We start from the raw sequence: 13,078 nt of genomic DNA, 5'->3' as shown, positions 1-13,078 counted from the left end.
AGTTCATCAGAGAAATGAGTACCAAAACAAAAATAGGTGCAGGATGGTGGTGGCACACTCCTTTTATCTCAGCACTCCAGGGGCAGAGACAGGTGGATGCCTGTGAGTTCAGATCTAGCCTGGTCTACAGAGTGAGTTCCAGATCAGTCAGGGCTACACAGAAAAGAAACCTTGCCAAGGGGGAAAAAAAAACAACAAACAAAACAAAACAACCCCCCCCCCAAACAATAAGCAACTAGATGTGATGGCTCTATTCTATAATTCCTTGTGAGAAGGCTGAAAGGGGAATCACTGTGATCTAGGCCAGCCTGGACTATATGTACTGACCCTGTCTTAAAAGACAAAAAAAGGGCTGGAGAGACAGTTCAGAGGTTAAGGGCACTGACTGCTCTTCTAGAGGTCCTGAGTTCAATTCCCAGCAACCACGTTGGCTCATAACCATCTATAATGTGATCTGATGCCCTCTTCTGGCCTGCAGGTGTACATGCAGGCAGAGCACTGTATACACAATAAATAATAAACCTTTAAAAAAGAAAAACAAAATAAAACAAAAACCCAACAAGGCACACTGAATTGGCTCAGCTGGTAAAGACAAGAGAAACATGTCTAATGATCTGAGTTTGATCCCCAGAGCAATCCTGCAAGCTGTCTTCTGACCTCCATCCACACTTGCATGCACGCAAACACACGAATAATTGTGAAAGAAAATCTATAATGAGGCGACTTATTAGTACAGCTACTATAAAAGAAATAGTAATGATGTAAATAAAGAAACTGGAGGTGGCACACACCTTTAATCCCAGCACTCAGGAGGCAGGGGCAGGTGGGTTGCTGGGAGTTTGAGGCAGAACAAAGTGAGTGCAGCACAGCCAGGATAACATAGAGAAACCCTGTCTCTGAAAACAAAACAAAACAAAACAACCCAACCAAACAAAAAAAGAAACTGGAGGGAATGGGAATACAGTTCAATTGGTAGTGTACTTGCTTAGCATGAATGAATGTGCCTCGTGGCACATGCCTGAAATCATAGTATTCAGAAGGTAGAGGCAGGGTCAGGAGCTTAAGGGTATCATCCATCCTAGGCTACATAGCGAGTTTGAAGCTAGCTTGACTAAAAGAAGAAAAAAAAAAAAAAGAATTTAGCTCATTGTAGTGGCTCACACTTAATCTTAGTATTCAGGAGACAGAAGCAGGAAGGTATCTGTGAATTCCAGGACAACCAGAGCTACATTATTTGAAAACAAACAAACTTGTAGTTCAGGTGACACAAATTAGTAGGATATGCTGAAACAGCAGAGAGCCTGCCTGGGCTATACTATTTTTTTAAAAATCCATTTACATATGAATGGTCTGTCTGTGTGTACACCTGCATGCCAGAAGAGGGCATCAGATCTCTTTTTATAGATGGTCAGGAGCTGCTATGTGGTTGTTGGGAATTGAACTCAAGACTTCTGAAACAGCAAGCAATGCTCTTAACCACTGAGCCATAGCACCAGCCTTTTTTGTTTGTTTTTCGAGACAACAAGGTTTCTCTGTATAGCCTTGGCTGTCCTGGACTTGATTTGTAGACCAGGCTGGCCTTGGACTCAGAGAGATCTGTCTGTGTCTGCTTCCCAAGTGCTGGGATTAAAGGCATGCGCCACCACTGCCAGGCATTTAAAAAAAAAATCTTTAATTAGATTGCAGGGATGGCTGCACAACTTTGTGAAAATAGCATCAGATTTTTCACTTTTAGTAGGCCCATTTCATGGTGTGTGACTTGGATTTTCATAAAGCTGTAACTTAGTAAAGGAACACACTGCAGTGAAAAATACTCCTGGCTAGCTTGATGGCACACACCTTAAATTCCAATATTGGCCGGCCTGGTCTGTAGTGTGAATTCTAAGATTACCAGGGTTCCACAAAATAAAATATAAAATAAAATAAATACCAAACCAAACACCAACCAAACGAAAACAAAAAAAGAAAGAGGTACTCAGTTCTACAGCTCAAGAAACCAGCCAGCTTGGATTGATTCCTTACCAGTTCTGATCTCCACTCCTCATGACAGACGATGCTAAACACAACTTCTCTCGGATGGACCATGGCTCTGTCGGGCCAGTACTCAGCAGCTTGTGCTCTGTGAATAAAGTAGGCTTAGAAACAGCCGCTGAGCTAGTTCATCTAAAACTAAACTAGCACATCTAAAAGCCTGTTATGCCATATGACCGCAGGCCAAGGGGGAAGTCTTAGTCCTGGATCTCAGGCAGCAGAAGCAGCCAGACTTCAGTGTGAAACTAGCCTGGTCTGCACAGTGAGTTCCAGGCCAGCCAGGGTCAGTCACACAACAAAAGCCTGCCTCAAAATAAGCAAATCTCGAACTTGTTCCAACAATGTGAACTACTACAATAAATTACTATCACCAAATCTTGATTTTTCACCATTCCAATGAAATACCACCATTATAGGCCAGGATACCTTTCTCTGAATCCACATTTATGGAACATTTTGTTTGTTTAAATGCCATGGCTTCAAGGTCTGCTTTAAATTAAAAAAAAAAAAAATGGTAGCATTACGTTAAAATAAAGCCCTCCTTAGAAAATCCGGTTTTAACAACTTTCAGTTTGAACGCAGGCTTACTTCCCAAGATTCCCTGCGGCCACCGGCTCCCACTGCCCACCTCCTTCTTTGCATAAAGTTGTTTACACCTCAGCCCCGCCCCCTCCTCAACTGTCGGGTTTTATGAAAACAGTTCGTCAGTGAAACTGAAAAATGGCGGAAATACACGAAGCGAATTTTCCCCGGGGGCAGAGAACGCCCAGTTAACAAGATATCATCCCGACCGCTTCACACAGCTCGGTTAGATAAGCGACCGAGCCGCCGGCCAGTCGACATTGCCTTTATGTTCTACCGTACACAGCGGCGCGCACAAAGGCTTCCTGGGCTGCTCGCTGCAGCCTCCCTTCCCCTCCTACACTAGAAAGCAGGCGGAGGAGCCCGAGAGCGCCACGGCAGGCCGGCCTCCGCAGACGGCGCCCTCTGACAACCCACACCCCGCCAATCCCTCCATGCGTGAGGAAAACGGGATGCCTAGCCTGGACTCTACGAAAGGCCTTGAACGTAGAAGCAGCTACGATACTCACTGCCTGTCCCGGTCGCCATCTTGGCTCCCACTTCTTCAACGCTTGCGAGAGACGCGGGGCACTCTGGGAAATACAGTACGCCAGAGTCCGTTCGCGGTGCCTCCTGGGTAATGTGGGTGGGTCCGTTTGCCCTAAAACGAAGTCCCTTTAGGGGGGGAAAAATTTTTTTTTCTTTTTAAACTAATAACGGACAAGGGATCAGAGACGAAGCCTCAAAAACGAAACGCCTAGATCTAGAGTTTTAACTGAGAGGAATCCCATAACAAACAACTAGGAACTCGTGACAGTTGGTAACCCAGACCCACACTGGACGCAGGCTCCCTCCCGGCTGGCTCCGCCCCTACCTTTTGGTGATTGGGTCCTTCAGGCTTCGCTTTCTGATTGGCCGGACGAGCTCAGCGCGCAATTTAAAACATTGTAAGAGGAACAAAGCTGCTCCTCGTGGGCGGAGTTGCGCTCTCCGGTAGCGGGAGTCGCCGTTCTGCAACTCGGTGGGAGCTGGGATCCGAGAAGCTGCGAGGCGGACCGGGCCGTCCTCGGGTGAGTGCTGCTGGGCTGGAGCCCGGGTTATCAGCTCTTGCCCGCGTGGCATGGTTCCTGGAGGCTCCTCCTGTGTTTTCCGTAATTCCCGAGCTCTCCCCGTGGTCTTGGAGGGAGGTTGAAAAAGTACCCTAGGGAGACGGACCCACACCTGCCCTGGCGGGGCTATAGACAGCCTATGTGGAGCGTGGCCCTCTGCTTTTAGAGCTAGATCTGTCTCGGTGTCTGTTCGCCTTCAGAAACACAGCCTCGGGCTGGATTATTTGTTCTCGTTCTCTTCCCCCTTGGCTGATAAGCTGTATAGACGTGACCGAGTGTCCTAAGCAAGGGCGTCTCTCCTGGCAGAACGAGGGGATTGTTTTTAGCCCACAGGCTTGCAGTTTCTGAGCGTTAATGTCCTTCCACCCATCTGCTTTTGTCTGGTTTTAGACATAGACCGACTCTGTCATGTCTCACGGGATCCTGTCTCCGCCAGAGGGCTTACTGTCTGATGAAGACGTTGTGGTCTCCCCCGTGTTTGAATCTACAGCTGCAGATCTGAGGTCTGTGATCCGAAAGGACCTGTTGTCAGACTGCTCTGTCATCTCCCCCTGTCTGGAGGACAAACAGGTAAAGGAGTTAAGTGACGTTAGGGGCAGAAAGTGGTATCTTCAGATTAATAGTTCTTTATACAAGGTAGTATGAGATCAAAGGCCAGTAATGAAATGAAAGATCAATTTAAAAGCCAGGCAGTGTGGTGGTGCACGCCTTTAATCCCAGCATTTGGGAGGCAGAAGCAAGCGGATCTCTGTGAGTTCAAAGCCAGCCCTGGTCTACGCATTGAGTTCCTGGACAAACCAAGACTACACAGAGCACCTCTGTCTCAAAAACAAAACAAAACAAGTGAAAAATGGAATCTGTATCCGTAAGAATATTATTGGCATCATATCCATGAAATACAATACTCCAAGTGCAGCATGGTTTCCGTTAACTGATGAAGAATAAGCTTATTTCTCTAACACACAGACTATTTCTGTTAAATGACAGGTACAAGGATGGCAGATGTGGGAATGCATGTTTGGTATATTCTGGGTTCATATATCAGCACCACACACAATTGTTTGCAGAGAAGCATGCTGGCCTTAAGTGGGTAAAATGGAATTCTTGTTTCAGTAATAAATCCTGGCAGCCATTGTTTTAGCCTTTCTTTTGCAAGGCCAAAGATTCTCAGTTACAGCACTATTGATGTTTGGGAGCATCTGTTTGTTGGAGGGGGCTGCCCTATGCTTGGCAAGATGTTTTTCACAGTTAGAATTCAGTGTCCTTGGGAACGCAGGGACATTCTCTAAATACCTGCTGAATAAACGGAGTGGTTGCTGTTAAACTTCATTCTTCATATGATTCACTCAGAACTTGTTCATGGTCTTCTGGTTATTAATGATAAGTTTGAGGCTCAGATTCAATTCAGGCATGCACATTCTTACTGTTGCACGTATGTATGTATGATGGGGAGATACACACATGTGGAAGTCAGAGTCAGTTCTCCTCAGTCTTTATATGGATTCCTGTTGTTGAACTCAAGTTAGCAGGCTTGTTCAGCAAGATGAGCCATTTCACTAAGGCAATTTTTTTTTCAAGATAGGGTCTCTCTGTGTAGCCTTGGCTGTCCTGGACTCACTTTGTAGACCAGGCTGGCTTCGAACGCAGTGATCCACCTGCCTCTGCCTCCTGAGTGCTGAGATTAAAAGTGTGCGCCACCACGCTTGGCTACTAACTCAATTTTTATTTATTTTTGTTTTTGGTTTTTTTTTTTTTTTTTTTTTTTTTTTTTTGAGAGGGTTTCTTTCCTTTGTGTAGTTTTGGCTGTCCCGGACTCACTTTGCAGACCAGACTGGCCTTGAACTCATAGAGATCTCTCTGCCTCCCTAAGTGCTGGGATTATAGGTGTGTGCCACTGCGCCAGGCTCACTAACTCTGTTTTCATTACTGAGCTTTGAAAGAATGTTTATCAGCTGGAGAGATGGCTCAGGGTCAAGAGTCCTTTGTGCTTTTCCAGAGGACCCAAGTTAGTGTCACACCACCAATGTTGGATGGCTCACAATTGCCTTTAACTAAAAATTATTTACTTTGACATAGTATTTGCAGCCATATCTGGCTTTAAATTTCTGATCTCCCTCTCCCCACCTACTACTAGGTGTTGGGACAAGCACACATCACCATACGGTCCATGCTGATTTTCAAGTATCAACCATTTCTAACTCTGATCATTGAGACAGCAAGCCAGGTTTACAGGGCAGTGATGAAACAGGAAAGGGTAACATAGTTCATGTGAGCAAGAGTGATTGTGGAAGCAAAGAACAGCTGCACAGGGCCACTTAAGATGGAATGAGGGAGTGGCAGCACGCTTCCTAGGAACTAGGCTGTTTGCCATTTGCCTCGAGGTTAATTCTGTGTGCGGTCTGGAATCTCTGGAATTTGTTACAGGCTCCATTTGAGGACACTACAGAGAAGGTGAAAGTTTTCCTTCGAATCAGACCCTTCTTAACTTCTGAGTTAGACCGACAGGAGGATCAGGTAAGGATTTAAGGTGGGTTGGTGTAGAACAAGAGAGGCTCCCAGGATGTGGCTGCTGCGGCTGCTTTTTTCTTCCTTCCTTCCTTTCTTTCTTTCTTCTTCTTCTTCTTCTTCTTCTTCTTCCCTCCCCCTTTCCAAGGTTCTCTTGTGTAGCCTTGGCTGTCCTGGAACTCATTTTGTGGACCAGGCTAGCCTCAAACTCACAGAGATCCGCCTGCCTTTGCTTCCCAAGTGCTGGGATTGAAGGCTTATGCTACCACGCCCAGCCCCAGGAATTTTTCTTTACTCTGCTAGCCTCTACTTTCTACCTTCTCAGGGCTGTGTCCATATTGAGAATAATGAAACCCTTCTGCTACAAGCACCCAAAGACTCCTTTGCCTTGAAGAGCAATGAGAGGGGAATTGGTCAAGCCACCCACAAATTCACCTTTTCCCAGGTATGCAATGCTAGTGTCTGAACAAAAACCCAGCACTTACGGGAGGTTTTATTTCTTCTTTAAAAGATTCTACTTGAGTGTCGGTTCTTTGAGTGTGTCTATCTATAACTTGTTATGTGCCAGTCAGTGTGTCAGGGAGTTTATGCACATCAGTTTCCACTGGTGTTGTATTACTATACCCGTCTTCTCCCTGAGAAGAGTACTGTGGCACGTACTACAGTGAAGGTAAATTTGCTGGAGCTATAGAGCTCGTTAATGGTAGGGACAGAGCTAGGGTCTGGACCCATCCATTTCCAAACCCAGGCTTACATCCAACTTACATTATCCCTGTGCGCGCAGCATCACATTACGAGCAGTCCTTAAGTGTTTACTCTGAGTGAAAGGGACTAGCCGAGAGTGGCTGAGTCTTCAGCATTTAGGGACGGGTGGGGTCCAGCAGGAACACTAGCTTGAGTGGTCTTCAGAGTAGGGCTGTATCTGCCAGCCCTGCCCAGGAGGCCTGCGGCAGGTGAAGTGCGCCCTCTGAGAAACTGGTCTGTTTCTAGATATTTGGGCCAGAAGTGGGACAGGCGCCCTTCTTTAACCTGACCGTGAAGGAGATGGTAAAGGATGTACTCAAAGGGCAGAACTGGCTCATATACACGTACGGAGTCACCAACTCGGGGAAAACCTACACGATTCAAGGTAAGGAGTAAGCTTCAGGAGGCTTGCTAACTGGCATCTGTCAAAGTATGGTTTTTCTATGTCTGTCCTAGCTCTGCATAATGACACAGAGACCTTTACATTTTATTTATATATTTAAGATTTATTTATTTATTATGTATATAATGTTCTGCCTGCATGTAAACCAGAAGAGGATATCAGATCTCATAGATGGCTATGAGCTACCATGTGGTTGCTGGGAATTGAACTCAGGACCTTTGGAAGAGCAGTTGGTGCTCTTAACCTCTGAGCCATCTCTCCAGCCTGACCTTTATATTTATCAAAAGCTTCAGGCACTATAGCTGGGCATATACTAAGCTATTCTAACCCAACAATATTGGCCCGGCCTACATCTCAGCCACGTGGCCTGTTACCTGCTCTTAGTCTCACCCTGGCTCTACCTTCTTCATCCGTGTCCTGATGGTGACTCCTCTCAGTCTCCACCTGAGACACTCACTCTGTTTCTGTCTATCTGTCTCTCTGGGATCAATAGTCCTGTCTTAATCTCCTGCCCAGCTATTGGCCATTCAGGTCTTTATTTGACGAATCAGAAGGTGATGGAGAACAATGTGTACAACATATGATGACAGGAGATGCCTCATAATATGACAGTGCCATGCCAGGCGTGGTGGCGCATGCCTTTAATCCCAGCACTCGGGAGGCAGAGGCAGGTGGATCTCTGTGAGTTTGAGGCCAGCCTGGTCTACAAAGTGAGTCTAGGACAGCCAAGGCTACACAGAGAAACGCTGTCTCCAAAAAAAAAAAAAAAAGACAGTGCCAAAGTCTTGACTGCAACCTGGTCTCTGGGTACAAAAATCAGCGTTTGATTACACAGTGCACAACAGGCATCCAACAAGCAATCTTATAGATTGTCTTTGCCTTTTGATACCCTAAAGTGAAAGATACTATCTGTAATACTATTCCAGGTACTATTAAGGATGGGGGGATTCTGCCTCGGTCCCTGGCTCTCATCTTTAATAGTCTCCAAGGCCAACTTCATCCAACACCTGATCTGAAGCCCTTATTGTCCAACGAAGTAATCTGGCTAGACAGCAAGCAAGTTCGACAGGAGGAGAAAAAGAAGCTGTCCTTGCTAACTGGAGGCCTCCAAGAGGTGACGTATTTGTGAAGTTGGGATAAAGAGCACAGGTTTCAGCAAAGGTGGGTGCTTATCTTCTCTCTGTGCCCCTTCAGGAGGAGCTGTCCACCTCCCTGAGAAAACGTGTCCACATTGAAAGTCGGATGGGTACTAGCAGCAGCTTTGACAGTGGCATTGCTGGGCTCTCTTCCACCAGTCAGTTCACCAGCAGTAGCCAGCTGGATGGTACGTCCCATGCATGGGCTTTGTGCTGCACAGTGGTGGGCATCCACTCCCTCCTCCCAGCAGCTGTGAGGGGTATCGGTGAGCGATGGCAACCTGAATTTCATCTTTTGAAGTTCCTATAGACCAAGGCAAGACGGTCATTAACACCCCATGGTTAATGACGTACGCGTTGGTTTTTCTCACAGAAACAAGTCATTCATGGGCACAGCCAGACACTGTCCCAGTAAGTGTCCCTGCAGACATTCGTTTCTCTGTCTGGATCTCCTTCTTTGAGATCTACAATGAATTGCTTTATGACCTGTTGGAGCCACCTAGCCATCAGCATAAACGACAGACACTGCGGCTGTGCGAGGATCAAAATGGCAATCCTTACGTGAAAGGTAGGCAGTGGCAGAAGAGGTTCGCAGGGACTCGGGAGGGGTATGGGGGAACTAGAAAGGGGGCTGTGTGTTCCCATCTTTCTTTCTTGGCCCCAGACCTCAATTGGATTCATGTTCAAGACATCGAGGAAGCCTGGAAACTCTTGAAGGTGGGCCGTAAGAACCAGAGCTTTGCCAGCACCCATCTGAACCAGAACTCTAGTCGCAGGTAAGTTGTGAGAATTAACTGTCTAGGAAGCTGTGGTCCTCCCCCTGATCGTGGAAGACTTAGTGATTTTTCTCTTTTCCTTTTCAGTCATAGCATCTTCTCAATCAGAATCTTGCACCTTCAGGGAGAAGGGGATATAGTGCCCAAGATCAGTGAGTAAGTTTTCCCGCTAAGAAATCTGATCATCTTGGCCACCTGGTTGTGGGGGCAGAAGGAAGTTCTCAAAGGAATTCATTGTTTTCCTTCTTTGGATACAAAAGGCTTTAGTGGGTCCTTCCCTTTCCGGAATTCTATAAGCTATGAGGTCCTTAATATAATAATAATATATATATGTATACACATATATACCTATACTTTATTCCAGACTGTCACTCTGTGATCTGGCTGGCTCAGAGCGGTGCAAAGATCAAAAGAGTGGTGAGCGGTTAAAGGAAGCAGGAAACATTAACACTTCTTTGCACACCCTGGGCCGCTGTATTGCTGCCCTGCGACAGAATCAGCAGAACCGGTAAGCTGTAGGCTGGGGGCCTGGGGCCTAGCAATTTGCTCAGTCCCCGGTCAGCGCTGAGGATGGTGCTTGGATCACGTGCCCCCTAAGAGCTGCAGTTATGTTGACAATACTATTTGTCTGGTTCTATGCAAGGTCAAAGCAGAACCTGATTCCGTTCCGCGACAGCAAGTTGACTCGTGTGTTCCAAGGCTTCTTCACAGGTCGAGGCCGTTCCTGTATGGTTGTCAATGTGAATCCCTGTGCATCTACATATGATGAGACTCTTCATGTAGCCAAATTCTCAGCCCTGGCCAGCCAGGTGAGAAGCTGTAGGCATAATGATTGTATTGACTTTGGACTGGCCATCTTTTTATTTGTTTTTGAGACAGGGCCTCACTGTGTGGCTGACTGTCCTGGACTCATTCTGTAGACCAGGATGGCCTCAAATTTATAGAGATCCACCTGCCTCTGCCTCTAGAGTGCTGGGATTAAAGGCACGTGCCACCACCACCCAGCAGGATTGGCAATCTTAAAATAGCTCTTAGCAACTAGAGACAGGAGTCAATTAAGATTTTTTTCCCCCTCCTCCAGCTTGTGCATGCCCCACCTGTGCATCTGGGACTCCCATCCCTGCATTCACTCATCAAAGAGCACAGCCAGGTTTCCCCTGGCTTAAAGAAAGGGGACAAGGCTGACTCAGGCCTTGATGACGACCCTGAAAGTGAAGCTGACGTCTCCATGTATGGCAAGGAGGTGAGAATACAAGAAAGCTCTAGGCCAGCGGCGGGATGGCTGTATATTTCCACAGCGTGTTCCAGGGGGGCTTGGGCCTTTTTAGTGCAGGAGAATCTCATGATCTCACAGACATGTTCTTCTCAGGAGCTGCTCCAGGTGGTGGAAGCCATGAAAACACTACTTTTAAAAGAACGTCAAGAAAAGCTGCAGTTGGAGATGCAGCTCCGTGAGGAAATTTGCAACGAGATGGTAGAACAGATGCAGCAACGGGAGCAGTGGTGCAGGTGCTGGCTGAGTGACAACCCCTTCTGCCCTGTGATGGGGACAGAGGGACTGGGTTAGGGTGTGGCTCCCGGCTTCCCTCCTCACAAGCCTTGTCTGACAGTGAACACTTGGACACCCAGAAGGAGCTGCTGGAGGAAACATATGAAGAGAAGCTAAAGATCCTGAAGGAGTCGCTGACAAGTTTTTACCAAGAAGAGATTCAGGTGAGCGTGCCCCAGCCAGTCAGGCTGCCACTCAGACTTCCGCCACCTGGTTGTTGGGATAAACACATTTTTTACTTTTACTTAAGTGTTTGGTTGATTGGTTTGGCTTTTCAAGACAGGGTTTCTCTGTGTAACAGAGACTTGGCTATCCTAGAATTCGCTTTGTGGACCAGTTCAAGAGTGGCCTTGAGCTCGGAGATCGCCTGCCTCTGGGCTGGGATTAAAGGCACGTCCCTGCCATCCCCCTTCTCCACAGCTTATTTCTGTATTTTTGAGACAGGATTTCAGGATTGTAGCTTTAGCCAGCCCACAACTCCTATGTAGACCAGTGTGGCCTCAAACTAAGTTCTATAAACTCTAGAAAGAACAGGAATATATTATTAATTTCCCATAGTGCCTTGTAGGTGTCATGCTTAAATTCAGGGTTTAGTTTGCCACGAAAGTATGCTAATAGGCTTAATGTCAAACACAAATGGCAAGAAAGTTTATGTTCACTTAATCTGGTTCCTTGATATCTGTCTGATCCTGGACAGAATTGTGCTCTCTGTTCCCTCTTAGGAGCGGGATCAAAAGATTGAAGAGCTAGAAACTCTGTTGCAGAAAGCCAAGCAGCAGCCAGTGGCACAACAGTTGGGGGGCTCTGAATTGTCCCTGCGGCGGTCAGAAAGGCTGGCAGCTTCCGCCTCCACCCAGCAGCTGCAGGAGGTTAAAGCTGAACTAGAGCAGTGCAAAGCAGAGCTGAACTCTGCTACTGAAGGTGAGGAAGGGCGGCTGTTCAGACTCGGGTCTGAGGCCAACTCCAAGCGCTATCTACCCACATCTCACTCTAGACTGCATATGGCCTCACGGCCTTCTTGTTACTGTTAAGGCCCAAAGTGGGAAACCCATGTATCAAACGTGTCTACACAGTCCACGTTTCCCTCCTCAGAGCTGCAGAAGTATCAGCAAATGTTGGAACCGCCGCCCACAGCCACGCCCTTCACCGCTGACGTGGATAAGAAGTTAGAGGAGGGCCGGAAGGTAGTTAAACTTTTTCTGTTTTCAAGGGTTTTTTGTTTCGGTGCCAGAGTCCTGAAGAAAGGCTATTTCATTTAGAAAACCAGCCTTTTGCTTTGTTTTCCATTTATTTATTTGTATATGGTAATGTAGAAGCCAGAAGAGTGGTTCTCTTTCCACCTGGGACTTCACCCAGATTGTCAAGCTTGGGGGGCAAGTACCATCACTAGCTAAGTCTCCCCCCGTCCCAGCCTCCCTAAGTCTGCCTTCAAATGGCTGCCGTTGGCTACAGTCGAATTCCTACACTTTCAGAATATAAGGCTGCTACGAACAGAGCTTCAGAAACTAGGACAGTCTCTCCAGTCAGCAGAGAGGGCCTGCTGCCACAGCACTGGGGCAGGAAAACTTCGTCAAGCCTTGACCAACTGCGATGACATCTTAATAAAACAGGTGAGGACAGCCTAGCTACCCTGCCCCTTGGTCCTGCTCTCCTTTCTAGCCCAATCCAGTGTGTATGTGAGAGGGGAATTTGAGACCCTAGAGTCTTCTAGGTGCTAAGCAGGCACTCTACTCTCATCGATTTAAAGATGCACACTTTAGATTGAACACGGTACTTGATATGTAGGGAGAGGCTGGGAGTCCTGGTATTTGTTTTCTCTATACTAACTTTAATGTTCTTAGAACCAGACCCTGGCTGAGCTGCAGAACAACATGATGCTAGTGAAGCTGGACCTTCGGAAAAAGGCAGCCTGCATCGCCGAGCAGTACCACACCGTGCTGGTGCTTCAAGGCCAGGCTTCTGCCAAAAAGCGGCTGGGCGCAAACCAGGAAAACCAGCAGCCAAATCACCAACCCCCAGGAAAGAAACCATTCCTTCGAAACTTGCTTCCCCGAACACCTACCTGCCAGAGCTCGACAGGCAGCAGCCCTTATGCGCGGATCTTGCGCTCTCGGCACTCTCCTTTACTCAGATCTCCCTTTTGCAAAAAATAAAGTTGTGGGGCTGAAGACGCACAGCTTGTTGCCCTGAGGTTGGTCAGCTGCTCAGCTTGAGTCTCTTTTAAGCTTCAGCACATACCCAGAACTATATCCAGAATTATTGTA

General features: G+C 47.1%; 2 protein-coding genes across 4 annotated transcripts in view; one reads left to right on the top strand and one right to left on the bottom strand.

Annotated features, from left to right (window-relative positions):
• Positions 1-3,271, bottom strand: part of BRD8 (bromodomain containing 8) — a 47,649-nt gene extending 44,378 nt beyond the window's left edge. For all 3 annotated transcript variants that reach the window (XM_084780023.1, XM_084780024.1, XM_084780025.1), the window contains exons 1-2: positions 3,123-3,271; positions 2,023-2,119 (exon numbers count right to left, since the gene is read on the bottom strand). In XM_084780023.1, coding sequence (XP_084636149.1) covers positions 2,023-2,119; positions 3,123-3,141 — 116 coding nt within the window. In that variant the 5' untranslated portion in view covers positions 3,142-3,271. The remainder of the gene's footprint in view (positions 1-2,022; positions 2,120-3,122) is intronic.
• Positions 3,272-3,518: 247 nt separating this feature from the next.
• On the top strand, positions 3,519-13,018 carry KIF20A (kinesin family member 20A). The gene is made up of 19 exons (XM_084780048.1): positions 3,519-3,662; positions 4,092-4,271; positions 6,126-6,215; positions 6,532-6,651; positions 7,197-7,335; positions 8,280-8,467; positions 8,548-8,677; positions 8,863-9,057; positions 9,154-9,265; positions 9,353-9,421; positions 9,630-9,773; positions 9,909-10,074; positions 10,347-10,508; positions 10,635-10,774; positions 10,876-10,978; positions 11,537-11,735; positions 11,907-11,998; positions 12,287-12,424; positions 12,656-13,018. Exons 2-19 carry the CDS (start codon positions 4,110-4,112, stop codon positions 12,965-12,967), a joined length of 2,661 nt encoding a protein of 886 aa, XP_084636174.1. The 5' UTR covers positions 3,519-3,662; positions 4,092-4,109; the 3' UTR covers positions 12,968-13,018.
• The last annotated feature ends 60 nt before the right edge of the window (positions 13,019-13,078 follow it).

The sequence above is a fragment of the Acomys minous genome (genome assembly GCF_964271855.1).
Source record: "Acomys minous genome assembly, chromosome: 4".
Classification (NCBI taxonomy): Eukaryota; Metazoa; Chordata; class Mammalia; order Rodentia; family Muridae; genus Acomys; species Acomys minous.
This window is presented reverse-complemented; position numbering and strand designations above follow the sequence as displayed.